Here is a 27,948-nt window from a genome sequence, read left to right on the forward strand (position 1 = left end):
ACGAGGAATCAGGAGAGAGAGAAAAAAGGAAAGAGAAGGAGCAATTAGATTTATAGGAAGACGAGGCCCTGCAAAAACATACATATTAGATTTTCTCTGCTTGGCCAGCCCAGCGTTAAATGTTTGGTTGGTGTGGATCTAGCACTGAGAGTGAGCAGTGATGCCAAATTTCGGTCATTGTCTTAAAATGGAGTTTCGTGCACCGAGGAACCCCGTTTAGAGAGGACGTGAGGAGGCGGCACCTGCAGCCTGAGCTCAGGCTCCCGCCTTCACTCAGGCTAACACTGCATGGTCTCGGGTGCTTCGTGGTCGCACACAGGTTCCGACGCCCATCCGACAGCCCTCATCCTGGCCCTTGGTACATTGCGTTGGTTTTCTCACCTGTGCAATGGGGATAATAGCAGAGGGTCCCTAAAAGCATTTAGGAGTCACCATAAAAGCATCAGCTATTATGACCAATATCTGAAGGACACCTTTATTTATGCCTAAGTAAGGATCTCCCGGACTCTCTTTTTCTTGCTTGCACGCGGGTTTTGAAAACTGATGAGTGGCATGCTGTGGGGGAAAAAATTGACCCATTTCTTTTTTTACCCTCATTTGGTGAGGAAGCTTACACTGGCCTGACATTCTCTGGGCGGCAAACAATTGAATTTGCTGACCAGCCACCTTGATGTCAAGCCTTAAGTCAACAGGGGCTCATGACTGCTCTGGGGAAAAACTACACCTCAGTTCCTTAATTACCGATTTAGAAGCCCTGGGAATGCGGAGCCTGCCCATCCGCCGCATCCTCTAGTGAAGGGGGCACAGGGTGCTGTGGGCACGGGTACCCTCTGACCCGTGTCAGAGCAGCCCCCGCGTCTCATGCTGTGGCCTTTGTGTATTCCAGGAGGAGACTGAAGAGACATCCTCACAAGAGTCTGCAGAAGAGGACTAGGGGGTGCCCACGTTTGATTTCTACCTCAGCAGCAGTTGGATCTTTTGAAGGGAGAAGACACTGCAGTGACCACTTACTTTCTGTTGCCATGGTCTTTCCACTTCCATCTGGGGCGGGGCAGGGGGGTGGGGGAGGGGCGGGGCTGGGGGAGGAGAAATCACATAACCTTAAAAAGGACTATATTAATCACCTTCTTTGTAATCCCTTCACAGTCCCAGGTTTTAGTGAAAAAAACTGCTGTAAACACAGGGGACACCATTTAACAATGCAACTTTTAATTACTGTTTTCTTTTCTCTTAACCTACTAATAGTTCCTTGATCTGATAAGCAGGAGTGGGTGGGTGAGGCAAACTTCGAATCAGGTTTAGTCGATCGCTGCACTGCACAAAGACCAGAATCCTGTCACCCCCCGTGACGCCGGGCATTCATTCACGTAGGAAAGGCGCCGTGTGTGACGCTGCGGCCCCCAACGTCACCCACCCCGCTCACGTAGTGAGGCTTCTGTTTAGAACCAAAGATAGGAATAGATACGACTTCTCTCTCCCTTTCATATAATCTTGTAGACACTTGATGATTTTTTGTTTTTACTCTTTTATTTCTAAACCAGACGAAATGCTGATGTGTCCTTTCATTCAGCTAACAGACCAGAAAAGGTTATGCTCATTTTTTTCAAAAAGGGAAGTAAGCACACGAGTGTCGCCAGCTCCCATATGTATGGCTATCACATATCAGTAGGGGAGCCCATTGCCCCTGTCACGCTCTTTCAGGAGAAACACTCATCCGGGCAGGATCTGCTTCCCACAGAGCCAAAAGCCATTCGGCAATCCATCACACTTGTCAGCCTCCAAGCACTGAAGGAACCTAGACAAGTAAAACCGTCTTCTTTGTAATTTAATGAAAAGGTACAACAATAATGCATGATGAACTCACCTGAATGATGAGTAGGAGCGAAATCTAAATTTCCTTTGCTATAGTTACGCTACAACTTTAAAAAAGCAAACAAAAAAAAGCAACCTCTCTCTCTGCCTCTTTTCATTGTGTATCACTTTCCGTGAAAGACCTGTATACCACTTACCTCAAACTAAGTTTATGTGTGTTACTTCAGGTAACACGTTTTGACATAGGATGGTTGACTGAGGTGTTTCTCTTTGGCTTCAGCTCACCGTCTTTTCATTCAAACTGCACTTTTAGCCAGAGATGCAATATATCCCCACTACTCAATACTACCTCTGAACGTTACACTTAATTTACAGTCTAGTACTTTTTACATGCTGCTATACACAAACAATGCAAGAAAGACAAACTTCATGGGCAGGTGAAGCTAACCGCGGTTCTTTGTGTACACTTAAACCACAGTTAACAAAGCAGTCTCCTTACTGTGTTTCAGCATGGCTATGTATTTTTCTATGGTTTTTTTTTTTTATTAAAATTTTGCAAATACTTGTTTCAGCTTCTCTGCTAGATTTCTACATTAACTTGAATAGTTTTGTTGTTGTTTTTAACCAAGTCGCTCCTAGGTTCTTAAGGATCATTCTCCTCAATCGCACACTACACAGCACACAGAATTTGACTGTAATGTTTAAATATCACCCTCCAAGTTTGTACCTCCGATGAATTGTTTAAGGAAATGGACTCATTGACTTGCAAAGACCTACCTCCAGACTTCAAAAGAAATGAACTTGTTACTTGCAGCCTTCATTTTTGTCAACGTTTGACATAGTTCAAACTGCAGCTATCCCTAGTCAAAGCTATTTTTGTAAAAAAAAAAATAAAAATGTTTGCTAGAGAGGAACACATTTTTACATACTTTTGCAAATAAATAAATGAAAGGAAGCCAACCTTCAAAGAAACTTGAAGCTTTGTAGGTGAGAGACAAAAAGCTTGGGCTTTTGCGATGCAATCAAAAATAATGTGTTTTTAAGATTAGTGGAATATGAGGAAATGCTTGACAAAGATTTTCATGTACTTTACACAAATGTGATTTTTGTAATATGTCTCAACCAGATTTATTTGAAGCGCTTCTTATGTAGAGTTTTATTCTTTTCTCTCCTAGTGCGTGTGCTGACTCTTTAACATGGTATTATCAACTGGGCCAGGAGGTAGTTTCTCACGAGGGCATGTGTCAGTGTGGCTTTTAGTTCTGAAGCCAAATGAAACCCAAAACCATCTCTCTTCCAGCCACTTCAGGGAGGTAGCTTCAAAGACCGCATACCTCTCTTGGACAGGCAGATGGCTCACTGCGGTGAATCACCAGAGGAGCTATGGAGAGAATGAAAACTCAACATCGCTGTTAACTGTGCATTAAATAAGCAAATAAACAGTGGCTCATAAAAGTAACAGTCCCGTGTCTTTGGCTGGGCCTTTCTGAAACCTCATTGGCCAGCTCATAAAACTGACACAGTTGCTCATGTTGGCCAAACTCGGAAACCGAGCAATTTCCATCTCTGGTGAAGTTACTCTTTTATTTCCTCTATGTTGTACAATCAAAACACACTGCTACCTCTTAAGCCCCAGTATACCTCATTTTTCATACTGAAAAGAAAAAAGCTTGTGGCCAATGGAACAGTAAGAACATCATAAAATTTTTATATATATAGTTTATTTTTGTGGGAGATAAATTTTATAGGACTGTTCTTTGCTGTTGTTGGTCTCAGCTAAGTAAGACTGGACATTTAACTTTTCTGCCATTTCTGCATGTTTGCAGGAGAAAAGTATCAAGACGTTGAACTGCAGTTGACTTTCTCCCTGTTCCTTTGAGTGTCTTCTAACTTTATTCTTTGTTCTTCATGTAGAGTTGCTGTCTATGATTGTACTTTGAATCGCTTGCTTGTTGGAAATATTTCTCTAGTGGATTATCACTGTCTGTTCTGCACAATAAACATAACAGCCTCTGTGATCCCCATGTGTTTTGGTTCCTACTCTTTGTCACAGCTCCATTAAGTAAATTTTAGTCAAAGCAGGTCAAGGAGAGAGGCAGTCCCTTTGGAAGTCATCATGTCACCCTTCTGCCTATTGTGTGTCCAGACTTCTACACACACTGACACAAAGCCTTCAAGTATCACACTTCTTCAATCGGCTGCCCTGAATTCATCTTTTGTGGCCTGACATTTCATTCTACAAAGATGACCTTCAAAGAAAATGTAAAGAAATAATAGTTTAAAACTAGAGAATTTCTAATGAAGGCTGGCATTGACAGTGAAGTAACTGACATACAGGTTATCTTTCAAGTAACATTTGCAGAGATATCCAACCATTTGGAGAAAAGAATAAGGAATGAAAGGCACTACTACATAGAAGTCTTTCATTTCACAAATACCATAAGCAGGGGGGTATTAGTCCACCACGTTCCAAATCACTTTGACATCTCAATCACTGATGATGGATGAGAAAATCCAGGATTCTCAAGAGACTAAAATCTCATGGTTAGTGCTACTACCATTGTCATGAAAACTTCTGCATTTAGCTTCTTAGAAGGACTTACCCATAAACATCTCCTGTCAGGAAATCTATTGTCAGGTTTTACTCCACTCCTTCCTTCATTTATTTTCACAGCAAATATTTTGTGAGTTCCTACTTTGTGCTGAGCTCTAGACCAAGAGGCCCTTCAAAAGATTGTCTCCTTGGAGAAAATTATGCAAGTGTAGAAATACAGGCAGCACTTGAAAAGAACCAACTATATTGCTTATGCAACAAGTTTCAAGAATTCAGAGGAGGGAAAGCTATTTCCTGCTGTGAGGGAGATAGGCCAAATGCATTTAATAGAACCCGCATTTAGTCTTTTTATTTTTATTAATATAGAAAAGCACATAAGGAGAAATTACTTTCTGAAAATGAAAATAAACCCAGAGGGAATCTTTGGATTGAAAAAGAAAGAATAAAAAAGGATATGTCCAGAATAGGATGTGTCGGTGAATAGGATAAAAGTTTTAACACATTTTGGAGTCGGTTACTCACTAAGCAATATCTGAATTAGGTTTTCTAGAAAAATTAAACTAGTGCTTTCACACAATAAGCAGTACACTTAACAAAAATTACTGTGAGAAGAAACCTTTTAAGTTTAAACCTAAGTTCAAATAGCAGTGGGGCCTCTAGTTTGTACAGGATATTGTTTGGGACAATAAAAGTCAATGAGACTTCATCCCCACCCACAAAGCCAAACTTCTCAGGAGGGAGGTGGACCCCAGGGAGAGATGTGTAAATAGAACCTTACTGCAAGTGGTTGGAGGCACTCCCAACTCTGTGAGTACCAGGGAGGAATTGCAGGCCCTCCCACAAAAGGGCTTTAGCGCCCCATCACAGGGGACCCTGAGGCTGCCTGGGCAGTGAGTCTCAGCCTACATAGCATTTCATATGAGTGATTGCTTTTCAGTAGGGGTAGGGGCACTTGACTCTTGTGAATTCAAGAATGCTAAGTGGTCTAGAAGCACGGGCAGTAATAAAACCACAACTAAAGAATAACATTCCAGTCAGTGAGACATGATGCAAACTCAGACTGTAGATTAGGGAATGAAACTTCAGGAAAGTGAAAGAAAGAAGAAGAAGACTAGACAAGAGGGCAGAAGGAATGTACTTTATATCAAGTGTATTTTTTTACATATGATGACTTGTTAATCCAATATTTTTCTATTGATTTTTAGGGAGAATGCAAAGAAGGGGGAGAGACACAGAGAGAAACATTGATATGAGAGACACATCAATTGGTTGCCTCCTGCACGTACCCTGGCCAGAGTCGGGGATTGAGCCTGCAGCTGAGGTATGTGCCCTTGACCAGAATCAAACCCAGGACCCTTCAGTCCTTGGGCTGATGCTCTATCCACTGAGCCAAACTGGCTAGGGCTATACATGATTACTTTTTACTGAACAAGTGTAGTTCTTAAAGTTAGGTAATGTCATCCTTGAGCAATTACTGTTCAAAGCCCAGGGACACTGGGAAAGACCTCCCATTATACCATCTGATGTAAAAGGAGTGGACTCCAAAACTAGACAACCTAGGATTGAATCCTGGCTTAGTCACTAACTGGCTGGGGGGGGCCCGTGGGCAAGTCACATAATAGTTCTAAGATCAATTTTTTTCATTTTCAAATAACAACAACCACCTAGAAGTATTGTGAGGAGGATTAAATACGTAGTGTGGTTCCTCCCCTCCTTATACACAGCTTCTGGGAAGATGCTTGTCCTGCTCCCAGTCCTCTGGCCAGAGACCCTTCCCCTCCCTCTGCAGCCAAGGAGCAGATACTGGGCTCCCATTGCCTGGGTGATGCCTTCAGCGTCTGCTATGAGCGCCACCATTTTTTGTCACAGAGTGATGGCTAATTTACATAGATATTATTCTTTTATTATATAGGATTATTATTATTATTATATATTTACTTTACTGGTGGGTTAACTGAGGCTCAGAGAGTATAAAAGACAGAGCTAGAGCCATAATGTAATCTCAGGTCCCCCCTGACTTTATTCCCACGCTCTCACCTTTAGACTAATGAACATACATAGACTATCTATGCAATCGCCGCTCAGTATCACCCTTCTCTTGGGTGCACACCCCTAGCACATTTAATCCTAGCTTCCACTAAGGACGGCTTTGGTTTTCTAAAGCCGTTTTTCAGGGAGCACACTAATAACAGTGCACTCAGCCTGGGTCTCGGCCCCCATCAGCTGGAACGCTTCCATCGCATTGTAGAGCATCTGAACCTAGCTGTTCGTCCCATTTATCAATCCAACAATATATTTCAGGAGAATATGAGCTCTAACCGATTTAAGGGATTATCAAAAGTGCAGCAAACAAGCTGGTTATAGGACCCAGAACATTCTACAGGGTCACCAGAGTTTAAAGCCCCATTTCTTTACTTTAGTCACCAAATCTGTGGGCTCAGTAAAGTTCCCAGTGGCCTTGCACTCTTAAATCAAGCACTTGGCAGGCTGATATATGGCTTTTATTTATTACAATGGGATACCCTCGGCCATAAAGCAATTATGTTCAGCCTAATCCCCAACCGATTTAATACTGTCATGGAAAATAAAACCTACAATTCAACCAGCTAATGAAAATGTGAAACGTCCACAAATCTATAAGTCAATTGTACTGCCTGTCCAACTTTTGCAGAAGACATCTTTACAAAACTCGGAAATTCAAGAACCCCTGGAACACAGCTGCTTTCTCTTCATCTCTGCTGTCACTACTTACAATCCAAGCCACTATCACCTTGAATGTTCTGTCTGTGTATCCCGCCCTCCCCCTCCCCAACCATCCTCGGCCATTTCAATTGTTCCTCTATTTGCAGCAAGAGTGATCATACCAAAAAACAAAAAAACCTGATGACAAACCTCATGCTCTCAGATCAAAATCAAAATCTCTCCTAAAGCTCAAATCACGTGGTAAGGCCTGGCTCCTGCTCCCTTCTCCCGCTTGACGTTTGCCCAGCCTTTTTCTCTGCCGCCCACCGCACTGGCTTGCCTCCCAGGGGAGCTGCGGATGCACCATTCTCTGTCATCTCAAGCATGTTCCCCAGGCTCTAGTACTCTCTGCCTAGAATTCTTTTTCTTTTTTAGGACCCTTTTGCACCCTAGCAACCCTCGTTCTTCAATGTTCTGCTTTCTAGGGCACCTTCTCTACATTGTTCTCCCTGCCATATCCTTACCTCCACATGGTCAGGTCCTCTAGGGCATTTAGTCCACAGAGCTAAATATCAACAGTACAACGACTGAAATTTCTTTTGAGAGACAAGTTTTTTAAACTTAAACTTCTTCTAACGCCACTTTTTCAAAATAGACTTGCCCAGGCCGTGGTATTTTGTGGAAGAGCCACACTCAAGGGGCCAAAGAGCTACAGTTTGCTGACCACGGCTCTAGTGTATATTCTTCTGCTACACTCTGGGCTTCTCCCTGATACCAATGACCACAACTGTCATTATCCTTTGTGTAAGGTGGACCCCCGCTGATCATGAAGGTAGATCTGTCTTGCCATGTTTGTATCCTTAGCTGCTGTCACAGTCGCTGGCCACAGTTGCCCCTCCAGAAGTGCGTGAATGAATAATTGTGACCAGTCTCCCTGGGGTAAGCAGATAGGTTCTTTCTTTCTTTTTTCTTTCTTTTTTAAAAATATATTTTATTGATTTTGTACAGAGAGGAGGGAGAGAGATAGAGAGCTAGAAACATCAATGAGAGAGAGTCATCGATCAGCTGCCTCTTGCACACCCCCTACTGAGGATATGCCCGCAGCCAAGGTACATGCCCTTGACCGGAATCAAACCTGGGTCCCTTCAGTCCCCAAGCCGATGCTCTATCCATTGAGCCAAACCGGTCTCGGCCAGATAGGTTCATTCTGGCAGTCTCTCACATGACATAGCTCCAGATCTAGCCTTCATTGAGGCTTTGCTTCCTTTCTGCTACTCGGGGCCCTGGACTCCAAACCACCTGCTACACCCCCTCTACACATCCCACAGAAGCTCTCCTATACCCCATCTCTGTAGGTTTAACTTTCTGCCAGCATGTTCATTTTGAAAAATCATCTGATGAACAAATGAATGAACAATTGATGCTATACCAGAGACAGACACCCAGCTCAGCGCCTCAGACATAGCCTGCCCTGGGTGTGTACACTGGTGGCTTTAAACTACTCAGCCCTCCCGCACCCCCCCTTTTTTTTTAATCTTCCTCTGGTAGGAGTGCTCCATTTTATTTATTTGTTTGTTGGTTTGTTGGTTTGTTTGTTTATGAGGAAATTCCTCTCCTTCACTCTTAGCCCATGAGATTTAGCTGGCTCTGACATCCACTCCTTGATGGCAGAGAAGGTATGAGATTGAAGCCGGGGCAGTTGATTTCTCTCTATCCTCTGATTGGTTCAAGCAGAGGCACAACCAAGGGCCACTCCATGAGATACCAGGAAAGTGAGCCTTTCTCACTCTGGTAGGGTGCATGCCTATAAGTCCTGCAAAAGCCCAGGGCAATCAGGCCTGACAATGAAGCCAGCACCTAAGGAAGCACAGATAAGACCTGTAGACAGAGCAGGTGCTGAAGACATTGTCTGAGCCACTGGACTCTATTGTGCCCAGAGGCTAGCGAAGTTGTTTCTTTTCAGGTGTGAAAAGTCGGGCTTTTTTCACTGCATCCCAGAAGAATCCTGGCTATGCCATCAATTAAAGGAGGAATAAAGGGGCCCTGGCTGGGATGGAGCATCGTCCCCATGCACTGGCGTTGTGGGTTCAGTTTCAGGTTGAGACACACACAAAAAGCAATCAATGAATACGTAAATAAGTGGAGTAACAAATCGATGTTTCTTCTCTCCTTTCCTCTCTCTAAAGTCCATGGATAAAAGAAAAAAACACACATTAAGAATGTATAACTGAAGGAACACCGTGAAAGATGGTGGAACTGACCCTCAGAGAGCCTTCTTCATTCTAGCTTGGTTCTACGACTCCCAGACTCCCAGAGTGCAGCAAACCCTGGCCAGAACTGTTTCTCTATCTGAGGACAAGGGTTCAATTAGATGTTTACTATTCCTTCTAGGTTTAAAATTCTAGGATTCTAGGATACTATGGTCTTCACTAAGGAATTCGTCCCAAATGGTGAAAATCAGGATACGAGCCTGTAAAGGAAACGGTACTGGCCGGGGGAACCCCTCCCGGCTCTTCCATGTCTCACAGAGCACAGATTCCTGCTGGGCTTCCCCCTTAGAGAAATGGAAAACTTCCTGGGCTGGAAGTAGAACCACGTTTTACTTTGTTGGAATTGGAAACCAACAAATAGCGAAACTGCAAACCCACAGTCAGCAATGGAATCTCATGAAAGAGCTTGCCTATTTCACAGTCACAGAAGATGTGTGTGTGTGTGTGTGTGTGTGTGTGTGTGTGTGTGTGTGTGTGTGGTGGGATAAAAAAATATTTTTTTTCTTAAATGTACGATAATATAAAAACATAGTCATTCATATAAGCATAAATAATAATTATTGTAATAATAATTACAATTCTAGTCAGAAGCTAATACACAAAATACAGCTAGTCAAGAAGTAAATAGCACATTATTATCTCATATGGATAAATGAAAGAAAATATGGCTATTATTGTGGCATAATAGATAATATGATTTGTGACCAAAACTGTTTCAACTTTTAACTAAATATGTCCCTGGAACACCATTCTACTCAAAGATACATCCTGTTTAAAAGAAGCACTTTTCAGACCAAAGAAATAACTTTCATATGAAAACAGACATTGAGCCAAAGTCTAATGAAAATGCTCCCAAAATTTATGAATAGCATCCTAATTTGTCCTTTCCCCTAACCCAGTGGTTGGTAAACTCATTAGTGAACAGAGCCAAATATCAACAGTACAAGGATTGAAATTTCTTCTAAGAGCCAAATTTTTTAAACTTAAACTTCTTCTAATGCCACTTCTTCAAAATAGACTCGCCCAGGCAGAAAACCAACTTCTGTGCATGGGCCACGAAGTTTCAATCACACTGTATGTGCAGCACATGGTATTTTGTGGAAGAGCCACACTCAATGGGCCAAAGAGCCGCATGTGGCTCTCGAGCCACAACTTGCCGACCACTGCCCCCAACCAAACCAAAAAGCTAATATCACATGTTAAACACATAAACCATCCAAGTAGAATAATTCTGTTTCTTTTTACTCATCATTAGTATGCCCAAGAGGTAATTTCAAGGAACTTTTGCCTCCATGATTTGTTATTCCTTAGCCTGTCACACCACTTGAGTTAAAAAATGAATTTTTTTTCCTGCTTCTCCATAATCACCAACGGACCACACCTCCTTAAACAATCAACTTTCAACTAGCCTTTGATTACGCTTTTAAAGCCACGTTTAACTTCTCTTTCAGCTTTTTCATATCCTTCGTGAGGGCATTCAGGGCACGTTAGCTCTAGTCCAATGAAGAGCAATAGAGAAAGCATGAAGTGACTATGACCCTCTGGGGCATCTTGTGCCCCAGCAGAGGGGTTGAGGCCGGTGGGGGAGGGGCTGTATTGAAAAAAACGTTTCACTTCGCATAAATCCAGAACCTGATCTCATGAGTGATAAGGCAAATTAAGTTTTCAATGTGGTCTTTGTTAACCATTTTTCAAAGGCTCTGAATAAATAGGAAAATATAACAACTTTTCCTCAGCTATTTGTCAAGCCATAAATAAGAGGCAGTGTTATAGCATGTAGCACACACCATTTTGAAAGCATTTTATTTTCTTCTTTCATGGGGCTATAAAATTATATGGCACATTTTCAATTTACGTAGGAAATTGCTGGAGGAAAAGAGCTTAGGAAATATATGCGTTTCCTACAGGACACGGGAAATGTGCACAGCCTTCTCACTATCTCTTTTCCCTTTAACTCCTGGACCTAGGCCAACCTTTTTTTAACTCATTAGCCTTTAGCTCAGTAATTGTTAAGCACAATTGTGCAGTTGTTCTGTTGTTAATGTTCACACATATTCCGTATGTAGGCATACTCAGTATGCAAATTGAAGCGAATTTGAATACATGGACAGTTACTTTCTTTCCTTCATGCATGCATACATTTATCCAACAAATGTTTATTTGCCACGTACTGGAGCTAGCAGACAAATAGCATAGTCTCTCTGCCCATGGAGCATATGGTCCAGTACAGGAGACTAAAAGTAAATGGCAGCAACCACACAGTGTCTAAAGTGAGATGTCAGAAGGATGCTCCAGGGGCTGCGGGAGATGTGGGCTCCCCACGTAGGTGGCACCCGTGTTGTGCAGGGATCCTACAGGGAGGACCCCTCTACGCTGGAGCCCGAGCAATGGGAAGGAGTTGAGCCAAGCACAAAGGAAAGGGGAAGGAAAGGCTGCTCCCAATAGATCCCTAGCCCAGTCTAAACACCAGAAGCATCAAAGCAAAAGACTTGTGCTAAAACGAATGCTTTTAAACAACTACTAATGTTTACATTTTACCTCTGGAAAGTGTGAAGAATGATTTGCAGTGGTAACTGGCTCAGTGTGCCCCTGGTCACCAGTCCATGACATCGTACCAGAGAATTCAGGAACAGGCAGAAGGAAGCAGGTCAGAGCTGAGGTCCCCAGGTGACCAGAAGCCATTTCATGTTGTGAAAATCTCTTAAGTGTCCTGGCACAAAGGTCCCGTTCACGTCAGGTGAGCAGGCCGAGAGAGTGATGGGGAGCGGAAAGCAGGGTAGCGGGAGAGCAAGCAGATGGCACTGATGTTTTCCCCTTCACTTTCTTCAGTTCCTGTTGCTACAAATTCCATTGACAAATATTTTTGCAGTTCTATGAGGACTTCCAATAAATAAAAATTTTATTTTAAAAAAGTATTATAGGATGTGTTTTATTCCTTGCATTTTAGGGACCTGAGAAGGCATAGCAAATGTATACCTTTGTTGTGAGCATTGAGAAGCAATTGAGTTTAGGTTTCTAAATATTAATATTTTGGAATTGAGGGTTTTCCCCCCCTAATTTTGGGTTAAATACAAATGTTTTTGACCCTTGCAAAATGACAGCAGATATATAATACATTCTTCAATGATCCATATAAATCTTAGCACAATGCCTGGCATACAGTAAGTGCTCAATAGCAGTTAGGTTTATTATTGTTGAAATGACATATTTCCAGTAAACAAATAAAACTGTTTTTCTAAGACATATACACTGTTTGAAAAAAATAAACAGTGCAGGTGCGTGGTGAAAACAGCAGTTTGCACAAACTAATGGAAAGGACAGTGACTCCCCCCCCCCCCCCCCCCCCCCCCCCGCCCCACTCCTGCTCTCTCATCCTAATGCTCACTCGCACCTCGGCCCCTGTAATTCTTTCATTCATTCCTTCAGGTGGCTGCCCGTTCTTTCTAAAGTATAGGCTTAGGGAATGTTTGATTGATGAACCAATTGGAGGCACGATCAACTAAATTCTTTCCCTGGCAGATGAGATTTTAGATCCCTCGCATCATTCACTTGCTCATTCACTTCACCAATAAGGACTGAGCACCTCCCATGCCGAGCACTGCTAGCTGGGCCCCGAGGAAGCCACTCTAAACAAAGCTGGCTAAACTCCTCGCCTGCATAGAGCCTTCCTTCTAATGGGGAGGAGAGACGTAAAATGCATAGCATGCCAGGTGCTTATAAGTTCCGTGGAACAAAACAAAGTGCAGAGGAAAGGCAAGGAGCGCAGGGTGGAGGAATTGGCCAGGAAAGGCTTCCCTGAGAAATTGATTATTTGAACAGACTCTAATCTTGGGAAATTTCCTTATGTGGTTTCTATGATCATTTCTTCACCTTCACTTCCTTTATTCTAGCTTTTTGGATTGCAACCAGTCCGATGTTGACCCTGTTGGTTTAATCCTCTGTGCTGCATGGATGTTTTAAATGTTGTTTTAGAGTTGTTGGGGTTTTTTTTGTTTTTGTTTTTGTTTTTCTCTCTTTATCTTTCTGTTCTATTCTCTGGGAGATTTTCTTGATTTTATCTTTTTAGTTCTTTGTACAACAAGTATGTGGAGGCCTTTTCTCTAGGAATCTTGAGGTCCCCTGGGAAGTCACCTCTGACCTCTAGGCTTAGGACAGAAACCAGGCTGCTGACATTTTATGCCCAAAGAAATGGATGGCAGTCAACTGAACCATAAAATCTCCATGTTTTCAGCCCTAAGCCTCAATACCAGCCACTACCTGGCATTCCAGAATCCTAAGTCCTTCTGGGATTCCTCTGGGCAGATCTGATTTCTTTTGTCTCTGCTCCACTTTGCGTGCAAAGAAGCCGTTTCTCTTAAGCTTCTGAATTTGCCGAATCTGCATTCCAGAAATGGGCGGAATCTCTTATTTGCTCTTGACTTCAGTCCCATTCTTTCTGCTCCCATGAATCTCTATACCTTTTATATGCTCTTACCGTGGTTCTGACAGGGACCTAGGGAAGAAGAAGAAACGACTGTATTAGCTAATCCGCCTTCTATAATCAGATATCTATGTACAATTTTAAAAAGTGTTTGTTGGCAGTGCCCTCGGAGGTCCCGTGTCTTCTCCTGCTTCAACAGTGTTTGGATGGAACAGACCCAGGGACACCCCTTCTTCCAGCCTCCGACCACTTTCCTGGGTCTCATCCAGTCACCACCTTCAGAACCACCTCCAGGACCAGCCAACACACCAGGTTTTTTCCTAGCTTAACTCCTCATTGCTGAACAGCCATGAGCTCCCAAATTCATCAGAATTATTCCAACGAGGTGGAGGCTGCAGTTAACTGCCTGCCCAACCTGCCTCTGCGGGCCTCCTACACCTACCTCTCTCTGGGCTTCTATTTCAGTCTTGATGATGTGGCTCTGGAGGGTGTGGGCCACTTCTTTTGAGAGTTGGCGGAGAAGAAGCGCGAGGGCACCGAGCATCTCTTAAAGTTGCAAAACAGGCATGGTGGCCGCATTCTCTTCCAGGACCTGCAGAAACCTCCCCAAGATGAATGGGAAAAACTCAGGATGTCATGGAAGCCGCCCTGGCTCTGGGGAGGAACCCGAACCAGACCCTTTTGGAGCTGCATGCCCATGCAGACCCTCATCTCTGTGACTTTTTGGAGTACCACTTCCTGGATGACGAGATGAGTGACCACCTGACTAACATCCGCAGGCTGGCCGCCCCGCAGGCTGGGCTGGGAGAGTGTCTCTTGGAAAGACTCACCCCCAAGCACAGAGGCCCCTCTGTATCCCCTGGCATCTCTGGCTTTTACCTGAGCCTCTTCCTGAAACTACTAGTCATTCTTTTAAACACCCTGGAGCCCTCTCCAATGAATTGGACAAAATGAAACAATAAACATTTTTGCAGCAAAAGTAAATAAAAATTAAAAAAACATTTATTAATTCTTATAATTTCCACTATATATACATATATTTTCTAGATATGTATATGTGTGTGTATATACAAAAGGATGTATGTGTATGTGTAATCTTTGACTAGTGGAAGGACATAGCATATTTTAAGACCTACAAGAATGCCTAGAGTGTAGATTCATTTAGAAAGAAGGAAATGACACAGGAGATGCTGAAAAAAAATTTTTTTTAAATGGAGCCAGACCCTGTATTCGTTTCAGATTGAATGTAAATTATAATTGAAAAATAAAAATTAATTATTTTTTTAAGTGGAGCCAGATGCTAAGGGGCCATGTAAGCAAAGTTAAGAACTTTGAAGTTTATTCTGTGATCTATAGAGTCCTACTGAATGAGCTGAGCAGAGAATGATGTAATGGGATTTATATTTTAGAAAAATCACTGGCTACAGCAGAGAATTTAGTAGGAGGCAAAGCAGACATGAGGATCAGTTCACAGGCAATTCGAAGGATGCAAGCAAGAGGTAAAGGTGGTCTGAACGAAGGCTGTGGCAACAAAGACTGAGGGATGGGTACCAATTTGAGAGATATTTGGAAAGTAGAGTCAATGAGTCTAGAAATGGGTGTGCCAGTGGGAAGATGAGTTCAGGATAATTCCTAGTTCTGACCCAGGCAAGTGTGTGCTGGTGCTGCTCACAGAAACAGGATCCATAGCAGGAGCAGGAGGCTTAGAGGCTGAGGAAGAGACAGAAAAGACAAGATTCAGAAACCTGCTCTATTCACCAAGGCCGGCCATAGCCAATACAGAGCTTAGCATGGAGGGAGGGCAACCTCACCTGGGAGCAGACTGAAGCATTGATGGACATTTCCTGCAGGACCCTGAGAGGTGGTGATTTGGGGACCAAAGTGGAAATGGGACTCTAGATTATTTTGTAGGAATAAAAATACATTTCCCACAATTTATATCTAGGAACAGAGGAAGTTCACTCCCACTGAATAAAGTTAAAATTATATTTTTGTTGTAGGCCATGCCTCATGGATTGAAATACTTATTATAGCTACATGAAACTCCTTGCTCCCCAAATCAAAGATGCACATCCCATTCAGGCACACACACAACGCTTAACAAAATCAACCAAGTATCAGACACAAAGGACAGCCTAAAATTTTTCAAAAAATTTGTCAGCATAGAGATTACTTTTTTAACCACATTGTCACTAAGTTAGGCATCAATATAACAATATAGAAAGGGAGAAACATCACATTTTGATTAAGCACATCTCCAAACAATTCATGAGTTGAAGAGGAAACTACAATGGAAATTGCACATCGTTTAGACCTGAACAAGTATAAAAGTGCTACATATCAGAACATATGGGGCACAGCTAAAATGGTCCTTAGATATAATTTCATATTGCTTTTAAAAGTATTAAAATGAATAAGTATTTACTTCAAGGAACTGCATTAAGTCACTTGAAGAAAGTTGGGTATCAAAGTAAGATCTCCTCTTTCTTTATATAAAAACTTATTGGGTAAAAAGTAGATGGGCATTATTGGGTAAATAAACAAACACCTATTTGACCCTACTAAAATTTATATCATCCAAGTAATATAAATGCTGATTTCATTCATGCTACCCTCTTTATCTTTTTTACAACTGTATTGACCAAAAACTTCAGTGGGTTAGTAGATATTTGGCTTTCTCATATGCATTACCTGTATATAATATGAATATATATATATACACACACACAATATGATTCTCTGTGTGTACATATTTTAGTCCAACCAGAACATTTTGCCTCTAAATAGAAAATAACTCTGAGAAAAGCAAGATGGAGGGATAGATAGGACCATGGGCCCAGGGTCAGACAGCATTGAATTCTGTCTCCACTTTACCTCATATTAGCTGGGTGACTCAGACACATCTATGTAACCTCTGAAAACTTCTGCTTCCTTCTCTGTAAACTAGAGTTGCTGGAACACTGGTACCAGCCACACATGAGTGTTGTCATGATCCTAAGTTACTGCATATGCCATGCTTACCTCACTACCCAGCAGAGCCAGCGATAACTAAGTAGTAAGTTATTAGGATTAGAAGAGGGGTGATAATACTTTATTGTGGAAGGGGACTCTCAATGTTAACAAGATCTTCAATGTAGACTTTTCATTTGGCTTCTGACATTCCTAATACTCCATGAGATAGGGTTGATCAAGCTTTATTTCCGTTTTACAGCTAGAGCAAGCTGAGCCCCAAAAAGCTTAATAACTTTGTCTAAAATAAAAAATAAATAAAAACTAGTTAGTGACAATCTGTTAGGGGAGCCTGCTTTCCTGACTCCTGGTTTGTGTTCTTTCTATGATACATTTCAACAAAGAAGGTACTTAGCCATCTCTTGTAAAGGAACTTTATTTTATTGGATTCATTTAACTATCTCTTAAGACAGTAGGAAAAAATAACACTCTAAAAATACAGACCTTTCTTGGACCAAAAAGACCTATAGAATCTGTTCACATTCTTTTTAGAAAACTTAATGTTTACAGAGACTAAAAATGTAGCCTTTCTAAGGTAGTTCTGAATTTAGACAAACACCTCCGTAATCGTAACCATCACCACGTTAAGATAAAGAACAATCCCGTTACCCGAAACATGCTTCTTGTCACTTTGCAGTCAACGCCTTCCCTCACCTCCAGTCCTTAGCAACCTCTGATCTATTTTTCTCTATATATGCCTTCGTCTTTTTCAGAATGTCACAAAATGGCAGCAGCATGTAGCCAATTCAGTTTGGATTCCTTCTCATAGCAGAGTGCATTAGAAATTCATCCACTTTTTTGCATGTATCAGAGGTCTGTTCCATTTTTATTCCTGAGTAGCATCCCATTGTATAAATGTACCACCATTTGTTTATCCATTCCTCAGTTAAGGGATATTTGGGTTGTTTCTAGATTTTGGTGATTACAAATAAAGCCACTATAAACATTCACGTACAGGTTTCATGTGAATATATATTTTTATTTATCTTTGGGTAAACACCTAGAAGTAAGATTGTCCCACGATTAACCTTCTCAGGCTGTGGGTCAGAGTGGCCACCCCATTTGCATGCTCACCAACAATTCTCAGCTGTACTCATTCTACAGGCATTTGGTATTATCAGGGGTTTTTGTTTTCAATTTTTGTTTTATTTTAACCATTCTAAGAAGTGTTACATGACATTATGTTTTATTAAGAGACTGATATAGACTGAATGTTTTTGTTGCTCCAAAAGTCATATGTTGAAATACTATGTAATGATATTTGGAGGTGAGGCCTTTGGAGTGATTAGGTCATGAGCATGGAGCCTTCATGAACAGATGAATGTCCTTATAAAAGAGACCTCAGAGAGCTCCTTTGCCCCTTTTGCCACGTGAGTTCATAGGCGAAGATGGCCACCTATGAACCAGGAAGCGGACTCTCACCAGTCACAGCAAATCTGCCGGCACCTTGATCTTGATCTTGAACTTCCCAGCCTCCATAACTGTGAGAAATAAATTTCTCTTGTTCATAAAGCTACCCAGCCTTTGGGACGATGGTATAGCAGCCCAACTGAACTGAGACAGAGGCATTAGCTAGAATTACAACCTAAGGATCCTTGTTCAAACAAATGGCTATTTTAGTTAACAAGGGAAGTATAAATAAGTCCTTAACCAATAACTTTGCTACTGAGTTTCTCTTCCTTATCCACTTGGGTGCATTGCTTACATATAGGTATGAACACACAAACATACACAGACACATAAGTAAATCTCACTACCTTTGTCAAGTGCCACCCTTTGGGCCTATCAGAGAGCACGTCCTCCTAGGACTTGAGTAGTATGTACATTTTCCCAAAGGGGAATAAACAAGGCTTGTCAGGTTTGGTAGGTCAAATACTGACCCCCAAAGAGGTCAACCCCTATTTTACTGACCCTGTTCCTATGTCATGTTTCATGGTAAGGGGGAATTAACATTACAGATTGAATTAAGGATTAAGGCTGCAAATCCTGAGATGGGGAGAGTATCCCTGATTACCCACGAGGACCTAATGTAACCATGGGGGGGGGGGGTCCTTTAAAAGTAAAAGGGGGAGAAAGGAGAAAGGAGAGTCAGTGTCAGTGATGCAGCGTGAGAAAGACTTGACCTGTCATTTGTTGGCTTTGAAGATGCAAGCAGCTCATAAGCCAAGGAATATGGGCAGCCTCCGGAAGCCAGAAAAGGGCAGGGACACAGATTCTTCTCCACGCTTCAGAAGGGGTGCAGCCTTGCCAGCACCTTGTCTTTAGCCCAGTGAGACCTATTTTGCACTCTGACCTCCAGAAACTCAAGAGAATACATTTATGTGGTTTAAGCCACTGAGTTTGGGGTAAATTGCTATTAGTGCCTAAGAGTTCATTACAAGAAGAACCATAATCTGGGTTGTTTTCTGAAAATCTTCCCTCTCATTAATTCACAAAAGTCTGACTATTAAACCAATGGTTGTCAAACCATGGCTCGTGAGCCACATGCAGCTCTTTGGCCCCTTGAGTGTGGCTCTTTCACAAAATACCACGGCCTGGGCGAGTCTGTTTTGAAGAAGTGGCGTTAGAAGTTCAAGTTTAAAAAATTTTACTCTCAAAAGAAATTTCAGTTGTACTATTTGTTGACTAATGAGTTTGCCGACCACTGTAAACAAGTGTGATTCCTGCCTTTGTTATAGTTTCTCAGGATTTAGCGCTGGGGCATCTCATTTCTCTCACTTCCCCTTAGCCCTGCAATGGCATCCACACTCATGGCTCCAGATGCCATTTGTCTGTGCAGACGGTTCACAGATTTGCATCTCACTCTGCCCCTGTCAGAGCTCCATTCCAAAGTATGTCCCTGTGGATAACTCACAGGGATTTCAAACGTGATACGTCCAATCCTGAGCTCTTGATTTTCTACCCCACACCCCCCAACCTCGCATCCCTATCTGACCTTTCCCTGGAGTGTTCCACTTATTGCTAGAAACTAGTAAAAAACATTTCACATCTTTGCTCAACCTCCAGTTACCAATTCTTATCAAGTATGTCTTCAAATACCTCTCTCCACCTTTTATCGTCGCCCTCATCCAAGCTATCTATCATCATTTCTTTGGTGAACAGCCTCCTAAAATTTTGCTTCCCACAGGATTCCTCCAATTCATTCTCCACTCTGCAGCCAGAGTGACCCTTTAAAACATGAATGACATGATGTCATTCCTACTTAAAACCCTTTAATGTCTTCCCGTTGCTCATACAAGAAAATCCAAACTCTTAAGCACGGCTTGAAAGATCCTGATGTGAGAGGGGGGGGAAAATTGATGGGTTGCCTCCCACACGTGCCTGGACCTGGAATAAAACCATAACCCTTCAGTCATAGGACAACTCTCCAATCAACTGAGCCACACAGGCCAGGGCAGAGACAGCTCATGTTTTTAGTTATAATATTTTGCTCCCCTTCTGGATTGAGGGCTCCGTGAAAAATGCTAAGTTTCTCAACCAGAGAAGAGAGTCAGTAAATAGGTGTTGAATTAACAACTGCAAACTGCCCTGGTTATATTTATGAATTCATCACTCCTGAATTTAGTAATGGACTTGATTAATATATATTAGTAAACAGAGGTGGATTTGGAGTGTTTATTTTAGGGCAAACTTTTGGTTTTCTACAATAGAAGTTGATGATTAAGATAAAAATACTGAGAAAACAAATTAGTCTGCAAGCATGAATTAAAATGGAATCTGTACCCCTACTGGCCATAAAAGGGCAGGGTCCCTGTGAACTGTGACAGGATAGCCAAATTTTGACAGGGCAGGAAGGTTTCAGAGCATGTGGTACTGCCTAGGAAATGTGGGAGTAAGTACAAAGGTAATCTGATGGAGGACAGAGGAAGAAATGCTCTCTAATAGAGGATAGGATAGGAGAACTTTTAAAATTCTGTTCATTTTATCCAAATCCATCATTCATGTATTATTTTATCTTTTCATAAAAATTATTGAGTACCACCGAAACCGGTTTGGCTCAGTGGATAGAGCGTCAGCCTGTGGACTGAAGGGTCCCAGGTTCAATTCCGGTCAAGGGCATGTACCTTGGTTGCGGGCACATCCCCAGTAGGGGGTGTGCAAGAGACAGCTGATCGATGATTCTCTCTCATAGATGTTTCTATCTATCCCTCTCTCTTCCTCTCTGTGAAAAATTAATAAAATATATATTTTAAAAAATTGAGTACCTACTATGTGCTGGGCATTGTGCCTGAGACTATCAATACAGAGAGGAACATAATAGACATGGGATCTGACCCAGGGAGCTTACAGGCTAGTGAGAGTCACAGAAATTAAACAAACAAATGCTTGTATAATTTAAAGATAAAAACTATGAAAGAAAATAACAGTATGCAATGAAAACTACTTTAAGTCAAAGGAGATCTCTTTGTTAAGGTGAAAAGTGAAAGTTGGGAGAAATGTATTCCAGGCAAAAGGAATAGTTTGTATGAAGGCCCTGACATTAGAAGGAGACTGAGATGCTCAGAGAATTAAAAGGTTAATGTGCCCTGGTCAGGGTACCTCAGTTAGAGTGTCTGCCTGTGCATCAAAGGGTGGCAGGTTTGATTCTCAGTCAAGGGCATGTACCTGGGTTATAGGTTCCATCCCTGCCCAGGTTGGGGCACATGTGGGAGGCAACCAATCGATGTCTCTCTCTCTCTCTCTCTCTCTCTCTCTCTCTCTCTCTCTCTCTCTCTCCCTCTCTCTCTATTTTCCTCCCTCCCTCCCTCCCTCCCTCTCTCCCTTCCTTCCATTCTCTCTAAAAACCAATGGGGGGTGGGGAACCTCGGGTGATGAGTCATTTATAAATAAACAAATAAATAAAAGTTAACATGACCTCACAGTTTTCCAGGAAAACATTTCTGTCTTATAGGCTTAGGTGACATTGTTTTTGAGACTCATTGGTGCTTATATGTGTGTGATCCAATAGTTAAATAATTGCTGGACAAGGAAACACACTTGCTGGACAGGGTGTCCGCATCTCACCCCAGTATGGAGACCTAAATAGTGAGTAGTCTGGATATGGAATATACACGAACATCTTGGGCTGCCCCTTGTGCAATTTTCCGAAAGATGGGTGTGGTTATCCCATGGGAATTTAAGAAGAAGAGCCTCCTTTTTATAGAGGCACATATCTGAGGACAGGGGAGTGAGGTTGGGGATGGTGTACCCATGAGGACACACCTGTGACTTGCCCAATTTCTTGGCTAAGTTTCCCTTAGATTGTAGAAAAAATCATATTTAGTGCAAAATTTTAGATTATTGCTTTATTATATTACATAAATATTGTTATATTATCAACATAATATTAATACTAATAAATTATATCTTATTATTACTACCACTCCCCATTTGGTAATTCCCTTTAGATACATCAAATCTTCAGTAAAATCTAACTTACCCATGTACCTATGTATGAATGGTAAGGCAAATATAAAAGTAATGCAGTATAAAAATATGTACCAGAATATTTTGGTTGCTGAAAATCAATTGGTTTAAGTGGAAAATAAATTCTTTAGATCAGTGTTTCCCAAAGTGTGGTACACGTACCCCCAGGGGTACGGGAAGAGTTTGGTGGGGGTACGTGTTGCACCAGAGTTTGGTGGGGATATGCACTGCACCGTGCTTAGCTATGCCTAATTCTACGTTCTCATGAGTACATAGCGTTACTCTGCATTACGAAAATTATAGAAGGGGTACACATATGTCAAAAGTTTGGGAAACACCAATCTAAAGAATTCATTGAACTGAAGATCCAAGTGCTCCAACTATGTATTTAAGGATCTCTCTTTCTTCTCCTAATGCTATTTTCCTCTGTTGTCTTTACTGTCAAGCAGTCTCTCCCACAGATGGGGGAATGACACTATAGTTCCCAATTTAGCAAGTCGACAAAATTAGGGTTTCTCTTTCCAACATGTTTTAGTACTAGGCAGATCCTTACTTGCTTCACTTGTCGAATCCCAAACCACTCGCTGTGGCCAGAAGTGACCACACCTGTTTAAATGTCCATTTCCAGAGCATAAGGTGCATCAGGCCCTTGAACCACATAAATCAAATCTAGAAAGACAAGTCTGGATGGCAGACACACAGCATTAAAAAATATATATGTGCCCACGAGTGTGGCTCAGTGGTTGAGCATTGACCCATGAACCACAAGGTCATGGTTTGATGCCAGGTCAGGGCACAGGCCGGGCTTGCAGGCTCAATCCCCAGTGTGGGGCATGCGGGACACAGCCAATCAGTGATTCTCTATCACCATTAATGTTTTTCTCTCTCTCTCCCTCTCCCTTCTTCTCTCTGAAGTCATTAAAAACTTATTCAAAAGAAAAAATAGTTACGTAATATTATACCAGGTGATAAGTCTTCTAAACAAAGAACATATCAAAGTAAAGGACTATATCAAAGTAGAGGAGGCCAAGTGTGCTTTTTAGAAAGTGTCCGCAGGAAATGAGATCACAGAGCTAGTCTTTGACTCTAGGTCTCTAAAAACCAATGGGGGGTGGGGAACCTCGGGTGATGAGTCATTTATAAATAAAGGTCTGAGGGATGATAGGCACAAAGGTCCTGAGGGTGGTGTGTGCTGAGAATATTTGACAGACAGCGGAAGTCCATGTGTCTGGAGTGAATGACAGGAGATGAAGAAAGAGAGGTTAGACAAGAGGCAAATCCAGGACAGCCTTGTAGACGACAGCAAAGACTACGGACTTTATTCTAAATGTGACAGGAAAGTATTGAAGCGATTTGAGCACAGGGCTGACATGATGTTACTTAGATTTTAAGGGGATGACTGCCTACTGTTAAAGACTTTAGGAGCCATCGGGGAAGGGGGAGAGAGGAAACGGATGAGTTAGGAGGCTCAGTGTGCCAAGAGATGAAAGACAACAGTGGCTTGGGCTACAATGGTGGTGGAGGAAGTTGGATATATGGTTAGATTCAGGAATTATCTTTGAAGTTAATGCCAATTAGATTAGGAAATGAATTTGATATAGGATGTGAGAAAAAGGAAAGAGTCCGGGGTGATTTCAAGGTTTCATGCTAGAGGAAGCAAGGGTTTCATTTAGGTGACAATATGTAAAGAATAACGGCACTATGTCAATACACACACACACACACACACACACACACACACACACATTTTATTAAAGAGCTCATGAACTCTGTTACTGGGGATCTGGCACTCAGTGCCTGCACATGTCTGGTAATTCTAAACATCCTTCATTCCTCCAGGGAAACATTTCTCAGTATCTCTTGCCCCCTATCCTTAAACTATAAGCATATGACTGCCCTCAGTGTGTGCAGGTTGTGCCATTGCCAGTGCTGGAGAGGAAACCCTGCTTTTGAGAAGAGGACTTGAGCAGTGAAAGTACTGAGGTAAGAAAGACAAATGAACTTGTCACCTCATTTCTCTTGCATAAATATATAGCATCGTTTCCCAATAGGCCCGGGCATCCATTTTCTTGCTTCTTTTGATGTCCCAAATTGTAGTCTGGAAGATGCTCACCAATTAGCTCATTACTCAAACTGCTGCACATGGCTTCTGCAGAAACCAATTTGCAACATTTAAAAATTCCCATTACTCTTAAATGTATGTGCTCCGACTTAGATCTGACTGGCGCATGAAATACAGGCGCCGGGATGAGTTCTGAAAGATGCATCATTAAGTGATTTTGAGTCATGCTAACGTCAGAGTGCACTTACACAAACCTAGATGGCATGACCTACTGCACACAGAGGCTATCTCAGAAAGCCTACTGCTTCGAACAGGCTATATGCCCATACAGCGTGCTACAGTGCGAAAGGAAAACTGTAGGCAATTGCAACTCAATGGTAAGTACTTAAGTATCTAAACTCATTTAAACAAAGAAAAGTTATAGTAAAAATAGGTTATAAAACATTAAAACATGGTACACCTTTTAGACCACTTAACAAGAATGGAGCTTGTAGGACTGGGTGAGGCAGTGAGTGAGTGGTAAGTGAATGTGAAGGCCCAGGACGTTGCTGTACACCACTGTGGACTTTATAACTACCATACACTAGGCTACACCATGAGATTAAATCACACACAAAAGAAATAGTGCAATCAAGAAACATGGTAGCCGAAACCAGTTTGGTTCAGTGGATAGAGCATCAGCCTGTGGACTGAAAGGTCCCAGGTTCGATTCCAGTCAAGAGCATGTACGTTGGTTGTGGGCACATCCCCGGTAGGGGGTGTGCAGTAGTAGGCTGATCAATGTTTCTCTCTCATCGATGTTTCTAGCTCTCTATCTCTCTCCATTCCTCTCTGTAAAAAAAAAAAATCAATAAAATATAAAGTTTTAAAAAAGAAGCGTGATAAACTTGAGATGTATGAGGCTGTTGCTAGAGTAACAGCATACTGTTTTACAGCAAACATTTTTTTATATTATTATAAGAAAAGATATACTCAAATAATGTTAAAAGCATGGTATGGTAACTGTACAAACCAGTAACATGTCATTTATTATCATTATCAAGCATTATGTGCTACACATAATTTTATGAACTATACTCTTACATGACTTTCAGTCAGTGGGTTTGCTTATGCCAGCATCACCAAGATGTAACACAAGAGTAATGCATTATGCTATGATGTTATGCAGCTATGATATCACTAGGCAATAAAACATTTTGACTTAAAGTTTTGATATGCATTAATTATCATGTACTTTGCCTTTTAATTTTGTAGCTAATTTAAAATATTTAGAAGAATATTTCTTAAAAGCACACATAGCTTTAATTTATTGATTTTGCATTTACTTTAATATTCAGACAAAATATATTCCAATTTTGTATCCATTGACTACAACCACATTTTATCGTTTAATCCTTTAAATCATAATTGTCAATATAATACAAATTAAATGGAAGTCTTTATTATAATAAAATAAATGATTTTTTGCTAAAGTCAAGAAAAAATCTTACTTGTGGAATAACTACAAAAATGTCCACAATGATGCATAATAATGTGTGAATTATATTTTTATTACTCATCCAAATGTTGCTAGTCTATAAATTAAATAATGTTTAATACTGGCTGTTCAATGTGATCTTCTGCAATATTTTGTCAACTTTCCATCTTATAAAAACAATGTTTGCACATAATTTTTATCCTGTTATTATGATGGTATATTTGACAAGGGAGACTAGAACATATTTTATTCAACCATTGATTAGCTTGATTTATAACTTCTTAAACATTTGGACATGTGGTATGTAGGCCTCCATCTGTGCTTTTTCCTGGGCCCTATAAATGTTATGTTCAGAACACCAGGAGAGCACTGAGGAGAGTGTAATTAACTCTGGGAGGTCTGGAAGGTTTCACTGAGGAGATGGTGCTTGACTGGATGGTTAGGAGCTCACCAGGCAAACGAGGAAGGGCATTCAGAGAGTGGGAACAGCGCATGGAAGGCTAAGTGATCATGTGGCACGAAATGCAGAAAGCTTAGCATGTTGGGGCATAAAATAGTGTAAGGACATGGGAATAGTTGGGCATGGAGCTGGAGATAAGACTCGGAAAAAACTCTCTAGAACAGATATACCTATCTCATCTACAGCTTTTATTCATTCAGAAGGATCTTTCTAAGTGTTTACCATGTGCCAGGCACGAGACTAGAGGCTGGAGGCACCATCTTCTCTCCCCAGGAGTTTATGTGGAGGGAGTCCAGGGGGAAGGTGTGTAGCAGTCACTCTGCACATTTTAAGAAGGTCCATGAGTGAGGGATCCTGGTACAAGTTTCTTTGCAATTCCACTCAGCCCAGGACCAGGTAAATACTCCATGAATATTCAACTCCTTGCTGAATTGAAGTGAAAAAATTACAGCTGGGATATCTTAATTTATTCTTAAGGCTACATTGTAGCCAGCACATTTGTGAACTATTTCTTGAGGCCTCAAGTCTAAGGAATGCTAGGACTCCATTAGCTCATTGTTAGAAATGCTGTGAGAGAACTAAAGTCTTACAAATAATAAAATATTAATTAAAATTAAAATAATAAGAAATTATTATTGCCAATCCTAACAGCTGCCATTTATCAATCTCACACTGTGTGAAGTTCTCTGGATGAACAATCCCTCTGATCTCTTAATCCTCACACCAACCCTATGACAGAGATGGAGATACTGAAGAGCAGCAAAATGAATTAACTTGCCCTGATACCACTGACAGAGACAGACCAGAGGTTCAAATGCAGGTCTATCAGGACCTACTGAGACATGGAAGGTGTCCCTTACACACACACACACACACACACACACACACACACACACACAAAATAGGCAGTGCTTTTAAAATGGTTCAAAGAGCTGTGATCACCCTCAAAATGCACCGCCTTGTGGTTTTTTTCTCTCCTGATGATTTTACACAATTTGGACAATGGCCACATCTATATGGTAAACAGATGGAGCACGGACTCCTTCCATCTGGTCCATCTCTAAAGCATGCTCATCTCAGAAGACTAGTGCCGGGGATTCTGTGGTAGGTCAGGCACTCTCCAGCCAATTGGAAGTCAGTTCCTCCATTGACAGGGGTTCCTTTGAGGGTTTCTCAGTCCTATTGCCTCATCAAGGAATACATTTTTTTTCAATTAGAAGCATTTCCGTCCATTAGAAATGTTTAGAAGAATGTAAATATTAAGAGAAGGGAAAGAATTACTTCTCTGGATACAAAACCTTGGTGTAGAGATTTCTCTACAGATGAGTCTTAGTTGCTAAGAGCCAGAAGGTGGTGAGACCATTGAAGGAAGTGGGCCGCCATGGATGGCCGGGCTGCTGGTTCACTGTGTAAGGGTACCCGGCCCAGGTGGCAAGAGAAATTGAAATCTTGTGAGCACTGTGCTGACCCAGCCATGCATACTGGTGCAGGGTCATCTGCCCAGAGGGGCACTTTGTTTGAATCTATACTAATAGCAGCTCTGCCCCAGCCTCCTTCCATGCTGAAGATGCTAGTGGTGACTTCAGGTGACCATTCCCACTCTTCTAACTTTCTCCCAGAATTTGGAGCATAGACACTGTGGAGTAGTAGGTAGACCCCCAGCTCTACAATCCTATTCGGGAGCCATGAGCCACCTGGGTAGGGTTCTTGATCACTTAGAATGTGGCTAATACAAATGGAGATTTCTTTAAATGTAAAATACATATCATTCTTTGAGACAGAATAAAACAGAAGTT

The 27,948-nt window shown here is 41.7% G+C and overlaps 1 protein-coding gene, 1 long non-coding RNA gene and 1 pseudogene across 5 annotated transcripts in view; 2 read left to right on the forward strand and 1 right to left on the reverse strand.

Annotated features, from left to right (window-relative positions):
* HMGA2 (high mobility group AT-hook 2) overlaps positions 1–3,830 on the forward strand; it is a 142,274-nt gene extending 138,444 nt beyond the window's left edge. For all 4 annotated transcript variants that reach the window (XM_036454831.2, XM_036454829.2, XM_045588221.1 and 1 more), the window contains one exon: positions 887–3,830. In XM_036454831.2, coding sequence (XP_036310724.1) covers positions 887–934 — 48 coding nt within the window. In that variant the 3' untranslated portion in view covers positions 935–3,830. The remainder of the gene's footprint in view (positions 1–886) is intronic.
* On the reverse strand, positions 2,163–27,860 carry LOC123653201. Its single transcript, XR_006742866.1, has 3 exons — positions 27,847–27,860; positions 17,188–17,195; positions 2,163–2,237 (listed from the first exon to the last, which is right to left on the reverse strand). It is a non-coding gene; the product is annotated as an uncharacterized LOC123653201 (long non-coding RNA).
* On the forward strand, positions 13,325–14,706 carry LOC118729511 (annotated as a pseudogene).
* Positions 27,861–27,948: the final 88 nt, after the last annotated feature.

Source organism: Pipistrellus kuhlii, unplaced genomic scaffold (assembly GCF_014108245.1).
Source record: "Pipistrellus kuhlii isolate mPipKuh1 unplaced genomic scaffold, mPipKuh1.p scaffold_m20_p_3, whole genome shotgun sequence".
NCBI lineage: Eukaryota > Metazoa > Chordata > Mammalia > Chiroptera > Vespertilionidae > Pipistrellus > Pipistrellus kuhlii.